The sequence below is a fragment of the Pezoporus occidentalis genome, unplaced genomic scaffold (genome assembly GCF_034315485.1).
Source record: "Pezoporus occidentalis ecotype Australia unplaced genomic scaffold, CSIRO_AGI_Poc_V1 ctg37, whole genome shotgun sequence".
Taxonomy (NCBI): Eukaryota; Metazoa; Chordata; class Aves; order Psittaciformes; family Psittacidae; genus Pezoporus; species Pezoporus occidentalis.
The window spans coordinates 5,712,668-5,733,052 of record NW_026915691.1 but is presented as its reverse complement, the minus strand read 5'-3'; the positions used below and the strand labels follow the sequence as shown (position 1 = coordinate 5,733,052).

Genomic DNA, 20,385 nt, shown 5'->3' with positions numbered 1-20,385 from the left:
AGATATAATGAGTGGATCTCTCTTGGCCTGCATTTGCCAACATGCACTTTTGAGTGTACACAATGAAATGATGAAGAAATCATCATCTTGAGTCTACTAGCCAACTGCAGTGATGAAGAGAGACATGACTGTACCTTGTTTATACTATTAGCATGAGTTAAATGGATGTAGTCAGCTTCTTGAAGGCCTGCCATTTTGTCTTGCCATTTAAACCAGTACCTGGGCTACATCTTATTGCACTAGTAGCTGTACCCATAAGGTAGGTATAATATCACTAACAGGCTGACTAGTTAGGTCTGTGGAGGGACTTGTTTTCCTTCTGTCCTTTCCTTCTTCATAGTTTTCCACCTCTGCCCCATGCTCCAAGCATACTGCAGCACGGTGAGGCTAACGGTTAGACACAGCTTTCCTTTTTCAACGGGATTTTCAACTTGGTTGTGTGTCCCCTCACACCAAGGCTCCTGGGGGCAGCAAGCTGCGTCCCTAGCCGAGGGAATGATGACCAAATGTAGTCCTAGATCTTTGAGAACCGCCCCCCGCGCTGCCGCGGTGCGCAGCTCCATCCTGCGCGCTGCTGAGCAACCAACGGTTCGGTGCCCGCACGCTCCTGGGGCTTCTCCTTCGCTGCCCTCGCCGCCGTAGAGCACCAGCCCCACAGCTGCTTCCCCCGCCCCTTACGGCATCCGGGAGCGACCGCCGAGAAGAAAACGCGGCCGTTTTAACCGTAAGTCGTGAGGCGGCGGCCTCCCCAGCCGAGAGCTGCAGTGCCGCCCTAAGCCGCAGGGCCCGTGGCAGCCGGTGCGACGGCGGGGTCGTGGGCCGCCCGCTTCCCCCAGAGCAAGGCCCGCTCCTCCGCGGCGGGCGGCACTCTGCGCAGGCCGCGGCTCCGGCAGAGGCGCCGCCTTCCCGTCAGGCCCCGCGGCACGGCGGGCAGCCGGAGCGCTGTCTGTCAGGCGGCGGGCAGGGCAGGCCCGCGTCTGGCGGGGCGGGGCGCGGCGCGGAGAGGCGGAAGCCGGGAGGCCGCTGAGGTACCGTCCCCGACGGGCTGCAGGCGGTGTCTGCGTGCGGCGGGGCGCGGGCCGGGGCATGGAGCGGTGGGTCGGGGCCGCCGCGGGCTGGGGCTCCCTGTGGGGAACCGGCTGGGGCCGCTGGCCGTGCTGGGAGTTCTTGGCCGCTTGCGCGGTCATCGGTGCCGTGGGCTGGCTGCTGCGGCTGCTGGAGAGGAGGCCGGGCGGCCGCAAGGCGCCGGCGGCGGCCATCTCCTCCGCGGTACCCCTCTCCTCCGCGGCGCCGCTCTCTGCGCGGAGCCGGCACTGCAGTGGGAGCCGCCCAGGTGAGAGACTCGAGGAGCGCGGCGGGGGGTGGCGCTGCCTCTCGCTCCGCGGGGAGCCGGCGGGGCCGCGGGCACCGCCCGGGCAGGCCTGCGGCAGCTCGGCCTCCGCGGGCCTTTCCCGCGGGCGGAGCTCAGGGCCCCCGACTGCAGGCGCGGCCCCGCTGCCCGCTCCCTCTGTCACGCTCCGATCCCGTCCGCGTCTCCGGCCGCCTCACGGCGACGGGGTCTCTGCCCGCACCGCCCTGCTCCCGGTTCCTGCTCTTGCGCGGTGCTCCTAAGCACTCTCTTGCGCCGAGCTTGCCGTCCCTTGCTGGGGATAGAAATAGGTGTTCGTTTTTCGCTCCTGAGAGGTCCTGCGGACCGCCCCGTCCGCTGCTTGTCCTTCTGGTTGTGGCTTTCCCTTAGTTTATTCCAAGTTTGTTTTGCAGCTCTTCTGCCACGTAGCTCTTAACTGTTGGTTAATTTAGCAACAGGCAGCATAGACAAGTACCCGACTGCACAGTCACAATTATTCTGCCATGTGCAGATCCTTAGCAGTATAAATACAGCCAGGGAGAGGTTCTGTGTCTCCGGTAATTCCTCTCTCAAAAAGAAAAAGCCACCTTGTTTTCTTACATTGCTCGTTTACTGCAGGATTTAATAAGTGGTGGAATAAAACAATATTGCCACCTTAAACGTCAGTCGTTCATCCTCACTTGGGGAAATTTTTCTGGGGAAGCATTCTGCTGTTTCATACCTGATGGGAGTCAGACAAGGGGAATACATTTCTTACTCATTCTTCCAGATTTTTTTGGTTTGGAAGAAGGTTCGAACATACGGTTGTTGTTGCAGTAGTTATTAATAGCTGTAAAGCTACTGAAGGTAACTTGTGTGCTGAACTTGAAAAGGCAGCTGCATCAGTGCTGGCTGTACTCTGGATCATTTAAAGTTACGTGAAATGCATTTTAAGGTTTAAATAATCACCTTTTGCACCTGCAAATGATAAAAGCAATGACTGAAGAATTATCTTGGGCAGTTGCGTATTTCTGAGGTTGCAAGTCACGCTGTTTGGTTTGGACAGATCAGAATAGGTGATGTGGTTAAAAGCTTATTGAAGAGAACTCTGTGCTGACAGGAGATCTTAAACCAAAGATTGATTTCTTCACTGTTGGTCTGCTTTGTCATTTCCCTTGTTGATTTAGTTGTGCCTGAGTTGTAATGGGTGCATGAAATAAATGCTTTTTCATACCTAGAATACTTTCTTATATGGATGAGGAAGAAAATTGTAGGTGCTAAGTTCTGTCAAAACATAAGACACCAGAGAAATCATTCCTTCCTGACATTTACTTAACCATAAGCCAAGAAGAAAGATTATGCCTGTGCCTGTGTACCCCGTGTTCATGAATTACACATATGTGAGGGTCTGCTTTTCTACAGGTTGATTGTGCTGGTTCTGAGCCTTAAAAGTAGGAGGCATTACGTTATGCAGACTCTCTTTTAAGTGTTTGAGTTGTTTCTCCAGTAATTTTTCTGGCCTGTTGAGTTTTCATCTTTACTGTCTTTTTCCAGTTACACAGTCTCAAAACCCTTCGCATAGCAGTTGGCCTTAGGGTTACATTTCATCTCTTGATTAAAGCATAATGGTACCACATTTATTTAAAAGAAAAGTAAATAGAGGATTAAGAACAAAAAATAAGTGAGAAGATCTTTCATATCTGTATTTACAGTGGGCAAGTAAGATGATTCTAACAGTGAGGTTGCTTGGAGGCTCAGGAATCATAAGGGAACTAGAATACTTTGGGGAGGTATCTCAGCAGCAGCTGTGGCTCTTCCACAGTTGTTTGGTATTTTAGAGCTGAAATACTTTAATTTCCCATGGTTTCAGTGAGGTCCCAGTTAATATTTGTGAAGTGTTCAGTGACTGAGGAATGTTCTCTGACCACAAGGTTTTAAAATTGGACATCCAGAAAAAAAAGAGAACTCCCAAAGGAGATGTCCCTCCAGGAAAACAACACTCAAGCTCACAGCACAGTCAAGTTGTAATGATATTTGAAAACCTGCCTGAAGGTTGGCATGAACATATTTTCTGTAGTATTTCATAATATTAGTTTTGCAGTCAGATTCCAGTGAAGATTTTACTTGACTATATTGAGTATTGACTGAAAGTTACAAAAACTGCTCTGTGCCTTTGGGTTTGGTTTGGTTTGGGTTTTTTAATACCTGAAAAGTGTGGGGTTTTACTAGCTTAATCCTTGGGTAATTTGCAAAGCAAAATTGCCATGGCTGTCATTATCGGTTTCTTTTGTGATGCTCCTTTTGGCAATGCACATGAAAAAATAAAGGCGTTTGTACTGCGAGTCTGTGATCAAGGTGCAATTTTGGAATTACTTCTGAGTTTGTACGCTTTGACAGAACTAATAATTAACTTGGTAGGAACCAGTATTTCGGGCGCTGCATCCCTGCTGTTTTAGGGTTCACCACTGTTCAAGCCTCACATTATTTTCCCAGACAAAACGTTGCTGCCCCTTGGAGTGGATGTTCTGGTTCATGTTAAGGACTGCTTGTGCACCCTGTTCATAGAGCCAAAGAGCTCCCAAGTTGTGAGCATTTCTCATATTGCCATATGCATCCGTAAGTGCTCTTTTGAGGAGATTTAGCTTAAAATTACAGGTGATACTGACTTCATACCTGGGAGATCGCTTTGTCTCTAGTGGAGTAAGATTAGGAGTTGTATTACTCCAAATATAGCATGACTTAAAAATAGAAATAAGTCAAGTGGAAAAGCTGCAGATGTGTGTTCCAGTAGTCTTAAATTTCATAAACTGAGGATGAAACCTGGAATTAAAAATAAAGTACTAAAAATGTCATTCACATCTCCAAACCAGTACAACCCATGAAATGGCTAGGCAGCAAAGGAAGGGCCATTTTAAGGGTGGAGTGAAAGTAAGCTGAAGGAATACAGCAGCCTGATCATTTCTGCCTGGAAGCTGTCCTTCCTAACTAGTGTACAGCCAAAAAAAAAGCCTTTGTGGAGATATGCAGATGCAGTATCTGATGAAACAACCTGAAAGCTTCCTGTGTTCCCGAGGTGTCCAAACCCTGTGTTTTTCAGTTGTGTTTTTCATAGCAAAAAATTTGTAATGGCATCATGTTGGTTTTAGTATCTTCTTGCTGACCATGCAGAAGCTGCATGTACATTATATTGAGGCAAGTGAGCTGGGGGATTTGTAGTATCATATCAGATAGAAGGATTTTCCTTTGGAAGTGGGCAAATTCTTCCAGCTCTTGCTCTTTGTTGGAGAGGGAAATCAGAAAAGGTCAGCACTTCTCGTTTCTTGGTTTTCTTCTCAAAACCAGGGCTGGGAAACAACATCTTGTGCAAATAGTTCCAGCCTTGCATCATGGCCAGAGGTAGAGAGCATGCAGAGGTTGCTGCATCATAACTTATGCTGTATGCTTTTGTCAGCTAGAAATTCTTATGGAAATAATAGAAATGGAGTTGTGCTTTTAGCTGTGGGTACTGCCTAACCAGAATCTCTTACTGGGGCTCACTACTTACCCTGTTCTTGTATTCCGTGACACACAGATATTGTGTCTCCCTTGGCAGGAATCAAATGTTTCCCAGTCTGTCATAAATCGTATAAATATTCTGCCTTGAATTTTCACTCCAAAAGAAATTTGAAAAGAACAAACAAGAATAAAATGTATGCTGTAAATGCTCTTTCAAGTGGTTGTGAGAGAGGGAAGTAAACTCTTGGGGTAAGTCCAATAGCTTAAAAATGGTTTTAATGCCTTGAGATGGAAAATATTTTGTCTTCCCTGCAAATGCAATAATCTCTTCAGATCAGATAAATTGTTATGAGGCACTTTTATCCTTGGCTTTGATACAGCATTTAAATAGCAGGAAAAACAGTTGTGATGTCCTTTATAGTTCATCTCCTTTCTCTTTCACTTTTCCTATAGGTGAAATAACAATGGATGCAATATTAGCCCGATTGAAGCAGCTCAGTGCTGATGAGCTTAGACAAGAAATAATAAGAGCAGGACTGAAATGTGGGCCCATTACCTCAACCACCAGGTTTATTTTTGAAAAGAAATTGGCTCAGGCATTGTTGGAGCAGCAAGGAGCTCAGGGGGAAAAAGGATCTGCTGTGTCAGGAGAGGCTGCTGGAAATGTCCCATCTGACAGCAGCCAGGCAGAAGCACAGAAGGCTTTGAAAAGCACAGCAGTGAATCACAATGGCCATGGAAGTGTTCCTGAAGAGATGGACTTTGGGTACTGTGTAGGTCTGAACCCTCCAGAAGAAGATGTGATGCATGTGAATGGTTCAGCTCCAGCCTGTGGAGCAGGATGTGTTGATTCACAAATTAGTACTCAGACACCATCCAGAGATCCTCCGCTGTTCTATGGTGTTTGTCCTGTTTATGATGACATATTGGCAAGGAATGGTAAATATTAATTTATTTTATTTCCAATGATAATAATTTTACAATGATGTCTAAATCTTTTACTATATTATGAATGATATAAACACCACTGTATTAATGCTTTAAGCATTACTTGAGTTATTTTTTGTTTCTGTAAGTAATATTTATTGGATCTTCTGAGGCACAGGAACAGTTATAAGACATCCCAGGCGTTCTGCTGTAATGGTTGGTACACATGACAGTCCTCTAGCTCAGATGAAGAAAGTAATTTCCTACTGCTGCTTTCATACCTATTCTATGCCTTTAATTCCTCTCAAGAATAAAAAGTAATCCTGCAAATAAACAAACCCATATTTATAGTGTCATCAGTTGAAGCTTAAATGATGTAACAGATTTCATATATTCCTTTCTATGTTAATGCCAGATGGCATCTAGAAACATCAGTCTTTCTTCATGTTTTATTGATGAATACTGCAATAAGGAATTGCTACATTACATAGTGGCAGGGTTACAGTAGAGCATAAAGGATTGTTTACTCTGAGACAATAGTATTCTTTCTCATAAACAGTATATTCAGAATTCTTAATTTGTACAAATTAATGTTAATGCAAAAGGAGAGGAGGAAGGATTTGCTTAATACCTAAGCTTCTGTCTAGAGGTCTTAAAGTTGTGGCAGTGGGTCACTTACATAGTTGATTTTTCTGAACAAGAGAACATGGAAGGCAGTGCAGGGTGAATAAGCTGTGAGTTTGCTTTTCAGTGTGGATGTGGGATACTTGCTTGTTGAAGCTAGCCCATCTGTTTTAAAAAAATGGTCAGGTACGGGCTGATATGAACGGCCAAACACTGTCCATGTGTTACCTGGTCTTAGCTGGAGTGTGCGAAATTCTTGTACTTGGTTTCCAAGAGACAAAAATTAAAAGGACTTTTGATTCTTATGCCACATTTGCTGGAGATAACAATTCGAGACCGAAGCTGGGAGGGTAGTCTGAGAATTTTGAAGTCTGTTTCTAGGAACAAATCTGAGATTATTGAAAGAACTTTCATTGTACTTTATTGCAGAGAGAATACATGTTTATGAAGATAAAAAGGAAGCTCTTCAAGCTGTTAAGATGATTAAGGGTTCCCGTTTTAAAGCTTTTTCAAACAGAGAGGATGCTGAGAAATTTGCTAAGGGAATCTGTGATTATTTCCCATCTCCAAGCAAGTCCTCTTCATGTCTGTCTCCAGTGAAAATGGGATCATTTAACAGAGGTAAGTGAGGCTGTTTGTCTGTGAACAGTAGATGCAATACAGAGTCTGGTTTTTTTTTAAGAGAAGAAGGAACAACTTAGTACCCAATATACTAATAATAGAAGAAAATTCAAAGGGTGATGCATCTTAATAAATTGAAATCCCTTTAGAGTGGTGGTATTTAAGATGAGCTGTACAGATGTTAGCTCACAAGTCCAGAGCTTGCTCACTAAATAAAGTTACTGTCTGACAACCCCTGTTTTCATGTTTTGGGGTTGGTTTTTTTTTTCAGTGAAATAAGTTAGAAACAAGCAATAAAAAGCATATTTTAGTTTTTAAATCAGAATCTGGTTTTAGTTCTGTATAAAGTGATGCTGTCACTGGAGAAGTCATCCTTAAAGTTACCTGATGCTTTCCCAAGAGCGGAGCACCAAAGTTTATGTGCAGAAATAAAAAAAGCAGCAGAGTATGTTGGAAGCTTGTCATTCCTTTTCTGAAGGACTGCCATGGAAGTAGAGCAAAGCCCAGGAATCAATGGAAAGACTGCTTTTCGAGTTTAAAACCATAAGATTTAAAAAGCTTTAAAAGCATGTGTGGTTTCTATGGCTTGTTATGATGAAGTAAACTGGTTACTTTTAAAAGCAGTTGTCATTGTTTTGGTTTGCATGGATTTTACACTAAAAAATCTTGCTCCTCTTCTAAAGCTGACATGTCAGTAATGGCCTGTATAGATACGTTGCTTAATAGTCTGTGGTTATATTTGGTAGGTTTTGATTTTACTCATGGACATCAGGATTTTCAGGTTTAGTGAGACGCTAATAAAAGTGCTCAGTACATTAAAACTACTTTATTTTTGAGTAACTTTGTAAGTCCAGAAATAAAACGGTGATCTTACTTCCCAGTGTACCTGGTAGTGAGATTGAAAGCACTCAGTAGCCGCAGCACTGCAAAAATAATTTTTGCCATTCAAAACATTCTTGTTTCTTGTTGAATTTTGATTGGGAATTGTAATTGGTGACATTTATGAGTCCTTGTTAAAATCTGAGACAGTTTTACAGGATGATTGTCATGTTCTGCCTCCCTCCCTATTACTAACTACTAGTATTTTTGAATATCTTGTCATTGACCTCAGTTTTTTTACTCCTGTACATTAAACTCCTGTCCATTAAGGATGCAAAGTTAATACATATTGTAGATCAAAACCTTGGTTTTGTGGCCTGGTTATGAAAATAGCCATCACTGAAAAGAAGGTATCTAGAAACATATTACTTGTGTTTTGATAGATGGCTTATGCTCTCCTGAGACCGAAACTGTTAATAAGGAGAGAGCCAACAGCTACAAAAGTCCCCGTACTCAAGATCTTACTGCTAAACTTCGGACAGCTGTTGAGAAAGGAGATACAGCAACATTTTCAGATCTTATTTGGAGTAACCCTCGCTACCTGATTGGGTCAGGAGACAATCCTACAGTTGTACAGGTAAAAAACTAAAGTCAAAAAATGCAGGTTGTGGTTCAGTGATTTAGCCCTGAGGCCTGACAAGCAGAACTGGAAGGAATATTGTTTCCTATTCTTCCTTCAAGATACCTTATGCAAAGTTTCTTGGTGCTTGTTGATAATAGCTGGAAGCTGAGAGAAACATGGCAGTTGTCTGTCTTGTGTATGTCCCCCATCACAACTGGGAGTTCGCTTTGCTCCAGAAGAGCTGCAGTAAAGTAAGTGAGTGTGCAGTTCCTCAGGGGAAGAACAGTTTTATTCAATAGAGAAAGAACAGTCTTGTCTTCATGTAGTATTGATCTTCTCTGAACAATTCCAGTCTTTTTGAAATAGAATGATTTTAAGGAACAGGTGGTTTATAGGCTGTAACCAGGTGTTTGTACAGCACTGCTTACTTTGCACCGCCATCAGATTTCAAACCATGCTCTGCATCTAAAATCTATGTACAAGGTGCCATTTAGCAAACACTGAGAGTCTAACAAATGACTTCTATCAGACCAGCTTTGTGAAGCTGTTGAACTTTTGTATGTAATAGATTACAGCAGACTGAATTTTAGATATATACATACATGGCCCCCATTTTCCTGCTCTTCTTACACACTGAACTTCCTATCTCTTTTTATTATTTGATCTCTTGATATACCTCCTTTGCCACATTTTTGCCTAGATTTAAAGAACTACTGTATTCTTATGCTACAGCTAAGTACAAGAATATTGTTTTTAATTGTAAGAATAATGTGGGTATAAAGATGCGTAAGTGTTTATCGTGTCATTTACTGCAGTTCTGTATGTTTATGTACTGGTTTGTAATCTTTTCCTAATAAAATATAAAGAAACAAAAATCTAACTATAACACTGTGGGAATCTTCGTATTTCCACTGTTAAATCAGGTACATGTATGGGCATAAGAAAGCTGTTTAGATCTCAATTCATTCTGATGTTTGGTTGGTTTATTTTTCAGGAAGGGTGTCGATACAATGTCATGCACGTTGCTGCCAAGGAGAATCAAGCTGGTATCTGCCAGTTATTATTGGACACTTTGGAAAATCCTGAATTTATGAGGCTTATGTATCCAGATGATAATGATGTCATGCTGAAGAATCGCATCCAGTATATTGTTGATCTTTACCTTAATACACCAGATAAAGTGGTAAGGTTGGAATGTTTGACAGTTTCTTATTATTACAGAAACAACTGGAAGGTGTTAAGGATGTGTAAGGGATAAAATAGAAGGGGACACTTCTAGCAAAATGAGCTATTAATGAGTTTTGCATGTCTTAATAATCATTATTCTATAGTGTGGTGGGAAAAGATGTATTAAGAGCCCTGATAATAAACGTCATGACATTTATATGCTTATCTAGTCTCAAAGTAAAATATGTAGGATTGACTTTATCATGTTTACAGATGCATGTGAATTTTCCCCTTTCACTGCAGGGATTTGATACTCCATTGCATTTTGCCTGTAAGTTTGGGAATTTGGATGTTGTTAATGTGCTTACCTCACACCCAGCTATTGTGAAAAATCCAAGGAACAAATACGATCAAACTCCAGCGGAAGTGAGTCTCTCCTTGTCCACAAAAAGCCAAAGATGTTATGCCTGATCAATATTATTCAAGTTCAGACATTTGCTAACTCTGTAGATAGAGGCTTCTTGTAAGATACTGGTGTCATGATTAGAGTGTAAATCTTTGGAACATTAAAAGTAGTGTATGTTGATTGTATCTTGGGTGAAGTTCGAGGTTTTATGATTCACTGCCTTTTCTTTGCAGTATCCATTTTATGGATGTGGCTGTATTTAGTGGTTTGTTCTATTATGGATTAGAAGTCCTGGATGGGTAGAGGCCATGTGACTGTTCAAAAAGAACATGCATTTCAGTTATTTTGAGATTGATGTCTTCTGCTTTACTAACAACAAAAATTATATTAACAGGTAGTTTGTGAAAGAAGCAAGAATAAATCTGCGGAATTGAAAGAAAAATTAAGAGAGTACTTGAAAGGTCTGTATGCAGGGTTTTATACTGTATCAAGCATGTGTTCTGGCTCTTTGCTGTCTTCTCTTTGCTTTCTGTAGCATTCGTGCTCATAAATGGTGGTAGTGTACAGTGCTGTGAACACCAAAGAGAAACTGACAAGGAACAGAAATCTTTTTGTCTTTCAGACTGCATGGGCAGCACTCTTGCTGTATGGATCACAAGGTTATCTTCAGAGTTCTGTGATGTAGGCATGGCCCTTCTTTTATTCAGCAAGCCTGAAGCAGAAAGTTTAATCTAAAAACAAACAAAAGGCCTTTGCAGAGCAAGAGATTTGTGTCGTGTTGGGAACTCATGTAATTTCATTGACATAGAACTTTTCATTGTTTAGTCACATGTGGGTTTTGGCATTTGCAAAAGGAGGGTGTGAAATTCAGTGAAGATCCTTAGGGAAGGGAGACATGCATCAATGCAGGTGTTGCTGTATTTGAGAGAGAAGGGAGACTGTACTAAAATACAATCTGTAAGCAGGCAATAAGTGTTGAGACAGGGATCTTGAATTACAAGTAGTTTTGCTAATGCAGTCAGTTCAGATGGTTACATATATGGTGTATTGATACTCTAGGAAGAAGCAGCAGACTGATGTACCACAGACTTCTTGAGAGAGCTTTGTATTGTTTATTTTAGGCCAATACTATGTACCGCTCCTGAGAGCAGATGACAATTCCTCAGCTCCTGTAATTGGTGCTCCTTGGTCACCTGATCAGATAGATGACAGCCCCCAGAGAACTTTACCTAAATACATGGGCAGCCCCAAAGATCCGGTGTTGTCCATTAGAGCTTATGCAGGCCCCATGAGTCCCTCTAAGGTAAGGAGAGAACTTCCTATGACTCTAATGCCTATTTTTTAACCTTTTTATTCATAAGGAATCGAGTAGTAGGTGTTGGGGTAGTTTTTGAGAAGTATTACTTGTATAGTAAGAAAGCAAAACCTTTCATTTTCAGGAGAGATACTTTGATACCAGTTAAGTATATTACAGGTATTTCTTAGAGTCATTTGTTTAATGTGAACATGCTGGAAGTATGACAGCTTTAGAAAGGGTAAATAAATACAACTGAGGACTTCGTTCGATGCTTGAATTCTTCAGGATGGAGTTTTATCAAAATACTTAATGCTTTTTCTTCTAAATACGCTGTTGGTCAATTTTCTGCTCACCTGACAGAAACATAAATTCATTTTATGCTATGAAAAACTTCACCTGGGGTATAAACAGGTTTTGATTGCTGATAGATACTTCTCGTGTATGAACGTAAATCTTGGTTGTTGATGACTTTTGCCATAGTTTGTTAGTTTACAAAAATCTGAAACTTTATTCACTACAGGAGTTAAAATTCAAACTTCAAAGTAGGCAACAAGAATATACTCCTAATAATTATAATGTGTCTGTGGAGTTAGATATATCCACATGAAAATATCAACTTCGCATGCTAGAAACTCCATTATAGTGACATGGCAAAATAAGGCATTCTGTTTTGTGCTGCACACAAATTAAAACCAGGCAGACTTGGTATCTGTGCAGTTCACTTTAAGATGGTTGTACATTATGATCTTTACTACTTTAATAAGCAGCGATGAGATCAAAGTAGCCAGTCACTTTAGGTCCAGTGTGAGGCTCTTCATAACCAGAGCTGAGCAATACTTGTGGTAGAACTTGAGTTGTTTACATGTAGAGGGCAAACAGCTAAAGGCCTTCTAAAGCTAAGGGTAGGCATTCGCCCAGCACTGAGATAGCTTCATGTCCCGGGGGTAGGATTTATAATGATTTCTGTTTTTTAAAGGCTGAAGAATTTCGCAGGCTTTGGAAGAATCCGCCTCGAGAAAGAGCTGGCTTCTTCCACAATGTCAGGAAATCTGACCTGGAGAGAGGTGTTGAAAGAGTTGGAAGGTATCTAAGAGAGTATCAGTATGAAAAATTAGCAATAGAGCAATTAAAAGCAGAAAACTTGTGCTGAGAGTACAGTTTGTTACTGAACAATATCTTGGGACAAAAGGGACTGGCAGAAATACTGTGTGAAGTATAGGCTGCTTGGATTTTTACTGTATTCTTGTGTAAATAATATTGCTAAAAATGAGACCTGGCTTGCTTAGCTTTCAAAGAAAGATTTTAACTTTCACTGAGGTTATCTATAGAATGCTTTTCTCAAACATTTACTTGCCTAATTTGTGAGAAGATCTACAGTTAGGCTTAGCCTACATCTGTAAAATGGAGGGACTGTTAAAAAGATAGCAGGGTGAAAAGACCCTGATGCAAATGTGCTGCGTTATAAAAGCTGTGTGTTGTGGTGTGTGTCCTTGCTGGTAAAATACCTGTATCAGTAATGTATGGAAAAAATACACTGTGGTGAAAGCTAGTCAGGTTTCTGCCTTTACAATAACCCCTCACTTCCTCCTGGCTCCCTTTAGTCCCAAATAGAAAAGGCTATTGAATGCAGTATCATTCAGATGATGCTTGCATCAGTGGGGATTCATCTCCATCTGAAGCCTACATAAAGTTGGCATAAAAATAGCAATATTTATGGTGCTGTCAGAATAGTATGGTTACATTTGGAAGCGGTTACAGTAGAAAAATGAGATGATGCTGTGTTTGCCGAGGATGTGTGTGTGTCTGTTGCAGACTGTTGATTGTAGCAGAACTGTGTTGCCTCGTTGCGCGTTTGTGCTCCTGTTAATAGCTGATAACGTGTTCAGAAAAGTTATTGTCAAACTGCTATTTATGTCTTCACAAACGATTCGTTTTATTTTATTTATTGCAGGGAGTTAGCTCATGAGCTGGGGTTCCCGTGGGTTGAATACTGGGAATTTCTGGGCTGTTTTGTTGATCTGTCTTCCCAGGAGGGGTTGAGAAAATTAGAAGAGTACCTGAGTCATCGGGAAATGAGCGAAAAGGCTCAGCAGGGAACAGGGGAAAATGAAACCTGCAATAGATACAAAACTCCACTCCCTTCTGGTAAGAAAAGGGCAAATGCTACAAACAACAGTTTGTACCTAGGGAGGAGAGGGAGAGAAAAGCTTGGTGCCCAGGGGAAGTAGTATTCACCTGTTGTGGTTGCTATTATTAATCTGTTATGCAAACAGTCTGATTACAGCATTGACAAAGTAGCTACCAGCACTGTGAGCATATGAAAATTGGAGCAGACCTCATTAGATATTCCTTATCTGTCCTGTGAAGTACTTCTATTTGATTGTAGCTCCCAAATGAAATTCCTGTAAGAAAACCTTTCTCTTCAGTGTGTTTTTACTCAGAGCATTTGGGAATTTATCTTGGAGTACAGAGGTTTATAATCTACAGATACAGAATAAATAACTTTTTAAAATAAAAGGATAATTCTTTACAGTTCGGGGTGAAAGACAAAGTGAGCAACCTGGGAAAGCTTTTCTATGTTCTTAGACCACTGTTTGCCATGTGTTCATGAGAAGAGAACATTGGTCCAAAATCTTTGTGCTGCCTTCTCCTCTCCTGGGGGATTACAGATTCAAAGGTGCTCTGGTATTGGGATACACCTGGCCTGACACCCTGAAGGACAGTTGATGGACTAGTCATAAGCCTTTGTGCTTTGGAAGAGATGAAAACTTAATATTTTCCTACCCTGTTCTGCTTTATCCTGACTTTATCCTTTGTTACTGGTTAATGACTGAAGTAGGGAGTGTAGGAAATACAGCTCTCAAGTGACTGGGAGATAAAAGGTTATTTGCAAAAAAGATTCAGCCATAATGTTGTCATTTTACATTTGTAGCACAGTTCATGCTGCTGCATAAATACAAGTAGAAAGGGCTTCAATCATTAGAATAAGGCATAAAGATTGCGGTCTGTTTAAAGCCTTTTTATGTGTTGCTCTTATTACAATTGTATGCAGGCAGGAGTAAAAAGTGCTGCAATTCTGTTTCTGTTGGAGCATTTCTGGATGATGATGATGATGATGACATGAGCTTAGAAGAAATTAAGAACAGGCAAAATGCAGCACGGAATATCAGCCAGCCTCTCATGTCCAAAGAACCCAGCATTGACGCCATCGGAGATGCCGAGTGTGACATCTTGTCCATGGGGCGTACAGTAAACATCATAGAAACATCAGTTCACCCCAGGCACTACGAAAACGCAGCTTCTTCCAGCAAAAATGGATTTTGTAATCCTGTGTCCAGTGAAAGGATCATCAGTGACAGAAAGCATTTGCATGACGGAGAAGAATGCCTCGTAGCGCCTGTTTGCAATTTGATGTCAGAATTTGAAAGCCTGTCATTCCAAGAACAAAGGGTTCCCAGAGAATCAAATAAAATCACTGCAAAAACTCAGAATGAGAGAATTCTGGCTGAAGGAACAAGTCAGATGAGAATATCCAAGGACTATCTGGATAAGGCCTGCCATGCGGTTTCACTGGCAAGTTCTTCTGAGCCAAGTGTTGCAGGCAAAGCTGGAGAGACCAAGTTAAGGACAGAACACAGAATACCACTAGAAAAGGACAGACAGTCCAGGGAATCTGGAATTCAGGCTAACGAGGCACAACGTCAAGAACTTTCTTCCCAGAAATTCCTCTCAAAGACTTCACCCACAAATGACAATTCTAAGATATTCCTGTTTGGGTAAGAATTGTCTTTTGTAACACTTACTTGCCCTTTGGTTATTATGTGTTTAGGGTTATTATGTATGCAAAACAAGATGCTTTTTGTAATACCACTGACAGCTAGGCTGAGGTGATGTGATACTTAGCAACAGTAGCTGCAGTCAGCCTTGAATGATCTTGAAGTGTTTCAATGCCAGTACAGAGCCATGAGGTTCCCTTGCAACTGGAATACTGTATCTAAAACAGGAGGGAAGAGAAGTCTTTGCTTCCAAGTCAGTTTCGGTTAACTTTGCTCTTTACCATTCATCTGGCAAACTTGTGACTTGAGGCTGAGCCTGACTGGGATTACCAGAGCATTTACTCATCTCTTGGGATGTCCTCAGATTAAATTTTCAAGTTTTATTTTATGGGACTACTGTGTAATAATGGACACTCAATTTGGGGGGGGGGGGTGCTGTTGGAAAATTCACAGAGCATCTGCTTATAAGAGAGCATGCGTGATTTGTCCGCTTATATCAAAAAGAAATGTTTTGGGATTGGCATGTTTCATTGCCAGAACAAATACACGGTTCCCTTTTCACCCAGTTCTGTTTATATTCCAGGGAGCAGCCCTCGAAGCTGGACAGTGATGTCTTAGCAGCGATAGAAGGAGTAGAGGTTGATCCACAGAAATACCCAACAGTCTACAAATGGAAACATGCGGTGCAGTCGTACTCTTCATCTGACAGGCAAAGGTATTTCTGATGACTTGAAATAAGGTTTTTAGCAGAACAGCTGGAACAGCTGGAATTTCACAGCTATTTTATATGTATATATTTTATTAGCTTGTTGCTCACAAAAATCTGGTTTAAAATACTCGACTATACTTACTGTTAATGTGTTTCTGAAAGTAATCCCCAAGCTTTTTTGGCTGGTGTCTGTTAATAAGTGATGTTTATTTGGTGCTGCAGTCATATTCCTTCCACTATCCTGTGCTTCCAGATAGCTTCATCACACCTATACGGACAAATCAGTTGTGTTTGCTGATTTATTACTTAATACTTGGGTCCTTCATTGGTCTTAATGGTAGTTGTAATGTCAGTTGATAATTCACCCGTTGTGGATGCAGGGCAAGAGGATTGTGTTGCCCTGAGGCACTCGGGGTGTGCAGAGCAATGTTAATTTAATATCTGCAGGCATCTTTCTATTAGCTTTTGTTTTTACCTCTACGTACCCTCTGCTACCCCAGTCCAAAGGAATTGTTAGTGTGAACAATGGTGCGTGTTAAGCTTTTGTAAAGCTTGTCATGTTTTGCTACACAAAGAGAAGCATTTGTTGGGACACTTGAAGACTTTCTACAGCTCATATGTTTTATTTTGAATGCTGTTGCTTTTGGGGACTCAAAGGGACAATTTTTGTATAGGTGACTTCTTCTGGTAATTGCAGTAACGTTTATTTCTACTGTGACAGACATTGGTTGATGCGGTGTCCTGGGACCACTTCTCAAAGGCAAATTCTCTCAATTTTTGTGAGTCTTTTTTGGAAAGAAATAGGCTAATTGTCAGGCTTTTTTTCATTCCCATTCTATTGGCTGAAAGGTCCAGGGTGTTCTTCTAAAGAGCTAAAATTGAACATGAGGTTTTTAGATGTAATCACTGTTCTACTGCGTAAGTGAAAATGATTACTGTAATTATTTGACAGTGTCATGGATTGCTCTGCCACTGCAAAAAAGCAGCGCAGTGGCACGCTGGCTCACTTTCTGTTTAGGTGTGTAGGATTTTGCCTGCAAAAATCAGACCAAAGCAGTAGGTGTGTCAGAAGAAAACTGCTTTCAAAAGGTGTGAAGTACGCCCTGGGCAGGCCTCGCTCTTCTTCCAGCACTGGGGGTGGGTGGGTTGAGGTTTATTTAATTTAAAAACCCCCTTTAAAATAGCTTATCCCATGTTTCTGTAGCAGCTCAGCTGAAGAAATAGTCTGGCATAGGAAGAACAGCTGCTAGGAACAACCAACCTTTTGGTCATTCTGCCTAGCTGAAGATAAGATTTAGAGGAAAAGGAATGTTTTTTAAAGAGAAGGGGTTTCAGTTTAACAAAGGAAATACTTTGCTTTCAGTGCAATTGTAGATGCTAGTGCTGAGTTAAGAAAATATCTGACCCTTGCTATATATAAAAGTGGTGTGACTGCTGTGGCACCCAAACACGGATTGTTTTTGGAGAGGTGATGGCGAAATCACACTCAACCCCAGCAGCCTCTGCAGCACCTACCGAGGTCAGGTTGGCTTTGACCTGGGTGCCCTCTTCTTAAGGGGGCATTGGGCTCGAGCTGCCCACGTGCTCCACGGGCACCATCTTTTGATGCAGATGACCTCTTACTGATGAGACAACATGTCCACATGTAATTATAGTGCTGGCGCTGTTTCTTCTCCGACCTGTCTGACCAGTTACGATTTGTTTCTGCTGGTGCCTTATTTCTAAGCTCTACAAGTGATGCTGAGTAAAGAAACATGCTGCTCTCCTTAATGCAGTTTTCTCAACAAAATGACTTCTTGTTTCTTTCAGTTGGCCGAGTCCAGCACTGAAGGCAAGGTTCAAGTCCCAAACTGTCACTGCTGGCCTTCCAGGTGCTTTTGTGTATCCCAATTCAGGAAGAAACAGTCCTGTGACAGGAAGTCCAGGAAAATACAGCAACGCGGCCTCATTCTCTCCAGATCCCAGGAGTCCCGGGCGCTACAGTCCGGCTTGTGTCAACCATGCTCTGCTGAAGCTGCGTTACTTTTCAGAGCCTCCTGCCCACTAAAACACGACTCATCTTCTGGGACTTCAGTTGTATTTTCTTTGTTAGAGTGGAGGAAATACTACAATGTTACTAAAGTGACATGAGGTTTGTACTTGGCTATTTATTTTTCCTCAATTGAGGACAACTGTATGTTAAAAAAAAAAAGAAGAATCTATGTCTTTATGCCATATAGGAGATAGATTACTGGTGATGCGCGAGTAGTGACAGTGCAGTTGTCCAGTAGCTGTGAATTAACCCTTGTTGCCAGTGAAGCAGTGCCCAAACCTTCACCTAGAAATGAACCCATCAGTCCTCAGCTGCAGAGCTGCTGCTGGGCTGAACTGGGAGAGGCACAGCCCCAGTGAACACACATCACAGGAGAGCAGAGTGAGGGCAAGAAGTAAAACGTTCTTCCACTTGCAGGGGGATGCTCAAAGAGACGAGCCTAAAGCAAAGCCTGAGTAAAGAAATGACAACGTTCCAGTGCTGAGTAGGGACGTGAAACCCTGTGCAAGAACAGGCAGTGAGTGTTCACAGCCAGGGGTTTGGTCTAGACAGTTGGACACACACACACACACACACACACACACACACTTGTATAGATGGTGTAGCTATGCACAACTTTATGCAGAAAAGTCTTTGCTTGTTCTGAAGCTGTTAAAACCACCATGATACGCCAAGTGCTTTGTCAGCAGGGCACTAGGGATCACTGGTATGCCTTTACATCTTAGCTTGGAGAATAGAAAAATAAATAAAGATTAGCTGGTTTTTTTTTCCCACAGAAGCTTCTAACATTAGCAGATTTTGATAGCTGTTACACAAAAGCACATCAGCAATAATTACAGCAAATTTACCAGCAAGACACCATAATGGTCTAGTTTGTCCTCTCTTGGGGTGATGGCCAGTGGCCCATAACTTACTTCCCAGCTGTAAAGAGAAATAGGAATAAGGACTAAAAATATTTTTATTGAAATCTAAGCTTTTAGGATGTCTCTGGGCTTGCTGTGATCAGTTTTTGTTACAGCAGTCAATAATTCTTTAGCCTTCTATCAGACTTCTTGCGACAGTGCGGTGCCAAGACAAATGCTTTTTGAAACTGAAGACAATATCCATTATCATCAGGCTTAATGGTTGTACGGTTGCTTGAAACAGAAAGCTCTAGGTGTTGACAGCTCAAGGTAAAGAAAAAAAGAAACCCTATCATTACAGTTTAAATCTGATCAGAAAATTGAAGTCTGCAAAGGCAGTGCTGGTAAAAAGGGAAGGGCTTGGAGTCACTGGTGCCACACAGTAAGTAAGTGATGGGAGGCCTTGGGTGGCTGTAAGCCAAGGGTAGCCTTGAAGAGACAGAATGGGGCAGCACAGAGGGGCTGAGCCCCAACCACCCCAAGGCTGAGGCTGGACATGAGGATGTGAGTCTGGAGCTCAGGCAGTGCGATGCTGGTGCAAACGCTGCCGCATGGACACAAGGGCACACCCAGCAGGAGGGTCCTGATTTGGTACAGACCTAAAGAACTGCACTTAACACTCCTGCAAGCTTAATAGTGCCTTTTGTAACATATTTTTTTAATTATACTTTTGTTCTTTTAGAAGTTAAATAAAAAAGTGGCATCCACTTGCTATGGGCACATAAAATAAGATTTTCTTCTGGGCTTTGTGAACAGAACATGTTTTAATGTCTCAGTTGGATTATTTGGTGCGACAGCTCTCCAGTGGGGGAGAGCATTCCTCTTAGAAATTATTCTTTAAAAGATTTTTTAAAAGCTCTTTATAATGGGTCAAGCCTATTTCCAATGAGCTGGGCATTAGAAAGAGCTACTTGACACAGCTGCCTGTTGGTCAGCGAGATGCCCAACATGGAACTAGGGTGGGAGGGGTGTGTGGGATGTCATTCTTTAAGAGACGTTTTAAAACCCCACAACCATATGCTGCTGCACTACCAGGGACATTAACTGACTCCTTCCCCAGGGTTCTTTTCAGTCTGGTTTCTCGCCGCAGTAGGCTCTGCAGTCACATACTTCTACAGGTCACAAATAACTTCTGTAGGTCACAAATTCCTACTGCTTTGGGGAATTTTGTTTTTAATAATTTAATGGAAATGTTTTTGTTACTCTGGAGAAATGAGGCAATTGCCTGATGCCCTGCTAAAGCCAAATTCCTGGAGTGAGGGGCCACAGCTGCTGTCATCCACCCTGCCCCTTCTCCAGCCGTTGCCCTTTTGACAAGCTGGTTGCAGAGAGGGATATGAACACTTGTACTTCTCCCCTTTTACCTTTATTATGTTTTGATTTTTGTACTATTTAAATGTATATTACTGGTATGTACATGTAGGCAGACACCACCCCCTCCCACCTTTCACTTTGTAATTTTGTTCTCGTTTGGTCAAGAGAGTATTTTTTTTACCTGTCTTACTAATGTGCATTAGTCCAGTTGTATTGCATCTTCTGAGGTCATTTTTCTAACATCTACTTCAGCTATTAAAATAAATAAATAGCCATCTATGTAGCAATTTGCTTTTTCATGATTGTGCTCTTCCACGCTGAGCCTGGGGGGACACTTTAAATCAGAT

The 20,385-nt window shown here is 42.0% G+C and overlaps 1 protein-coding gene across 2 annotated transcripts; it reads left to right on the top strand.

Annotated features, from left to right (window-relative positions):
- Positions 1–1,034: 1,034 nt before the first annotated feature.
- Positions 1,035–20,314, top strand: ANKLE2 (ankyrin repeat and LEM domain containing 2). 2 transcript variants are annotated; one of them, XM_062631510.1, is made up of 13 exons: positions 1,035–1,333; positions 5,276–5,761; positions 6,803–6,994; positions 8,257–8,450; positions 9,430–9,618; positions 9,906–10,028; positions 10,403–10,469; positions 11,130–11,311; positions 12,282–12,388; positions 13,257–13,450; positions 14,358–15,081; positions 15,665–15,796; positions 17,600–20,314. In XM_062631510.1, exons 1-13 carry the CDS (start codon positions 1,087–1,089, stop codon positions 17,835–17,837), a joined length of 3,075 nt encoding a protein of 1,024 aa, XP_062487494.1. In that variant the 5' UTR covers positions 1,035–1,086; the 3' UTR covers positions 17,838–20,314. The 2 variants fall into 2 exon arrangements, with proteins under 2 accessions (XP_062487494.1, XP_062487495.1); XM_062631511.1 differs by lacking the exon at positions 12,282–12,388 and having other exon boundaries at positions 13,336–13,450.
- Positions 20,315–20,385: the final 71 nt, after the last annotated feature.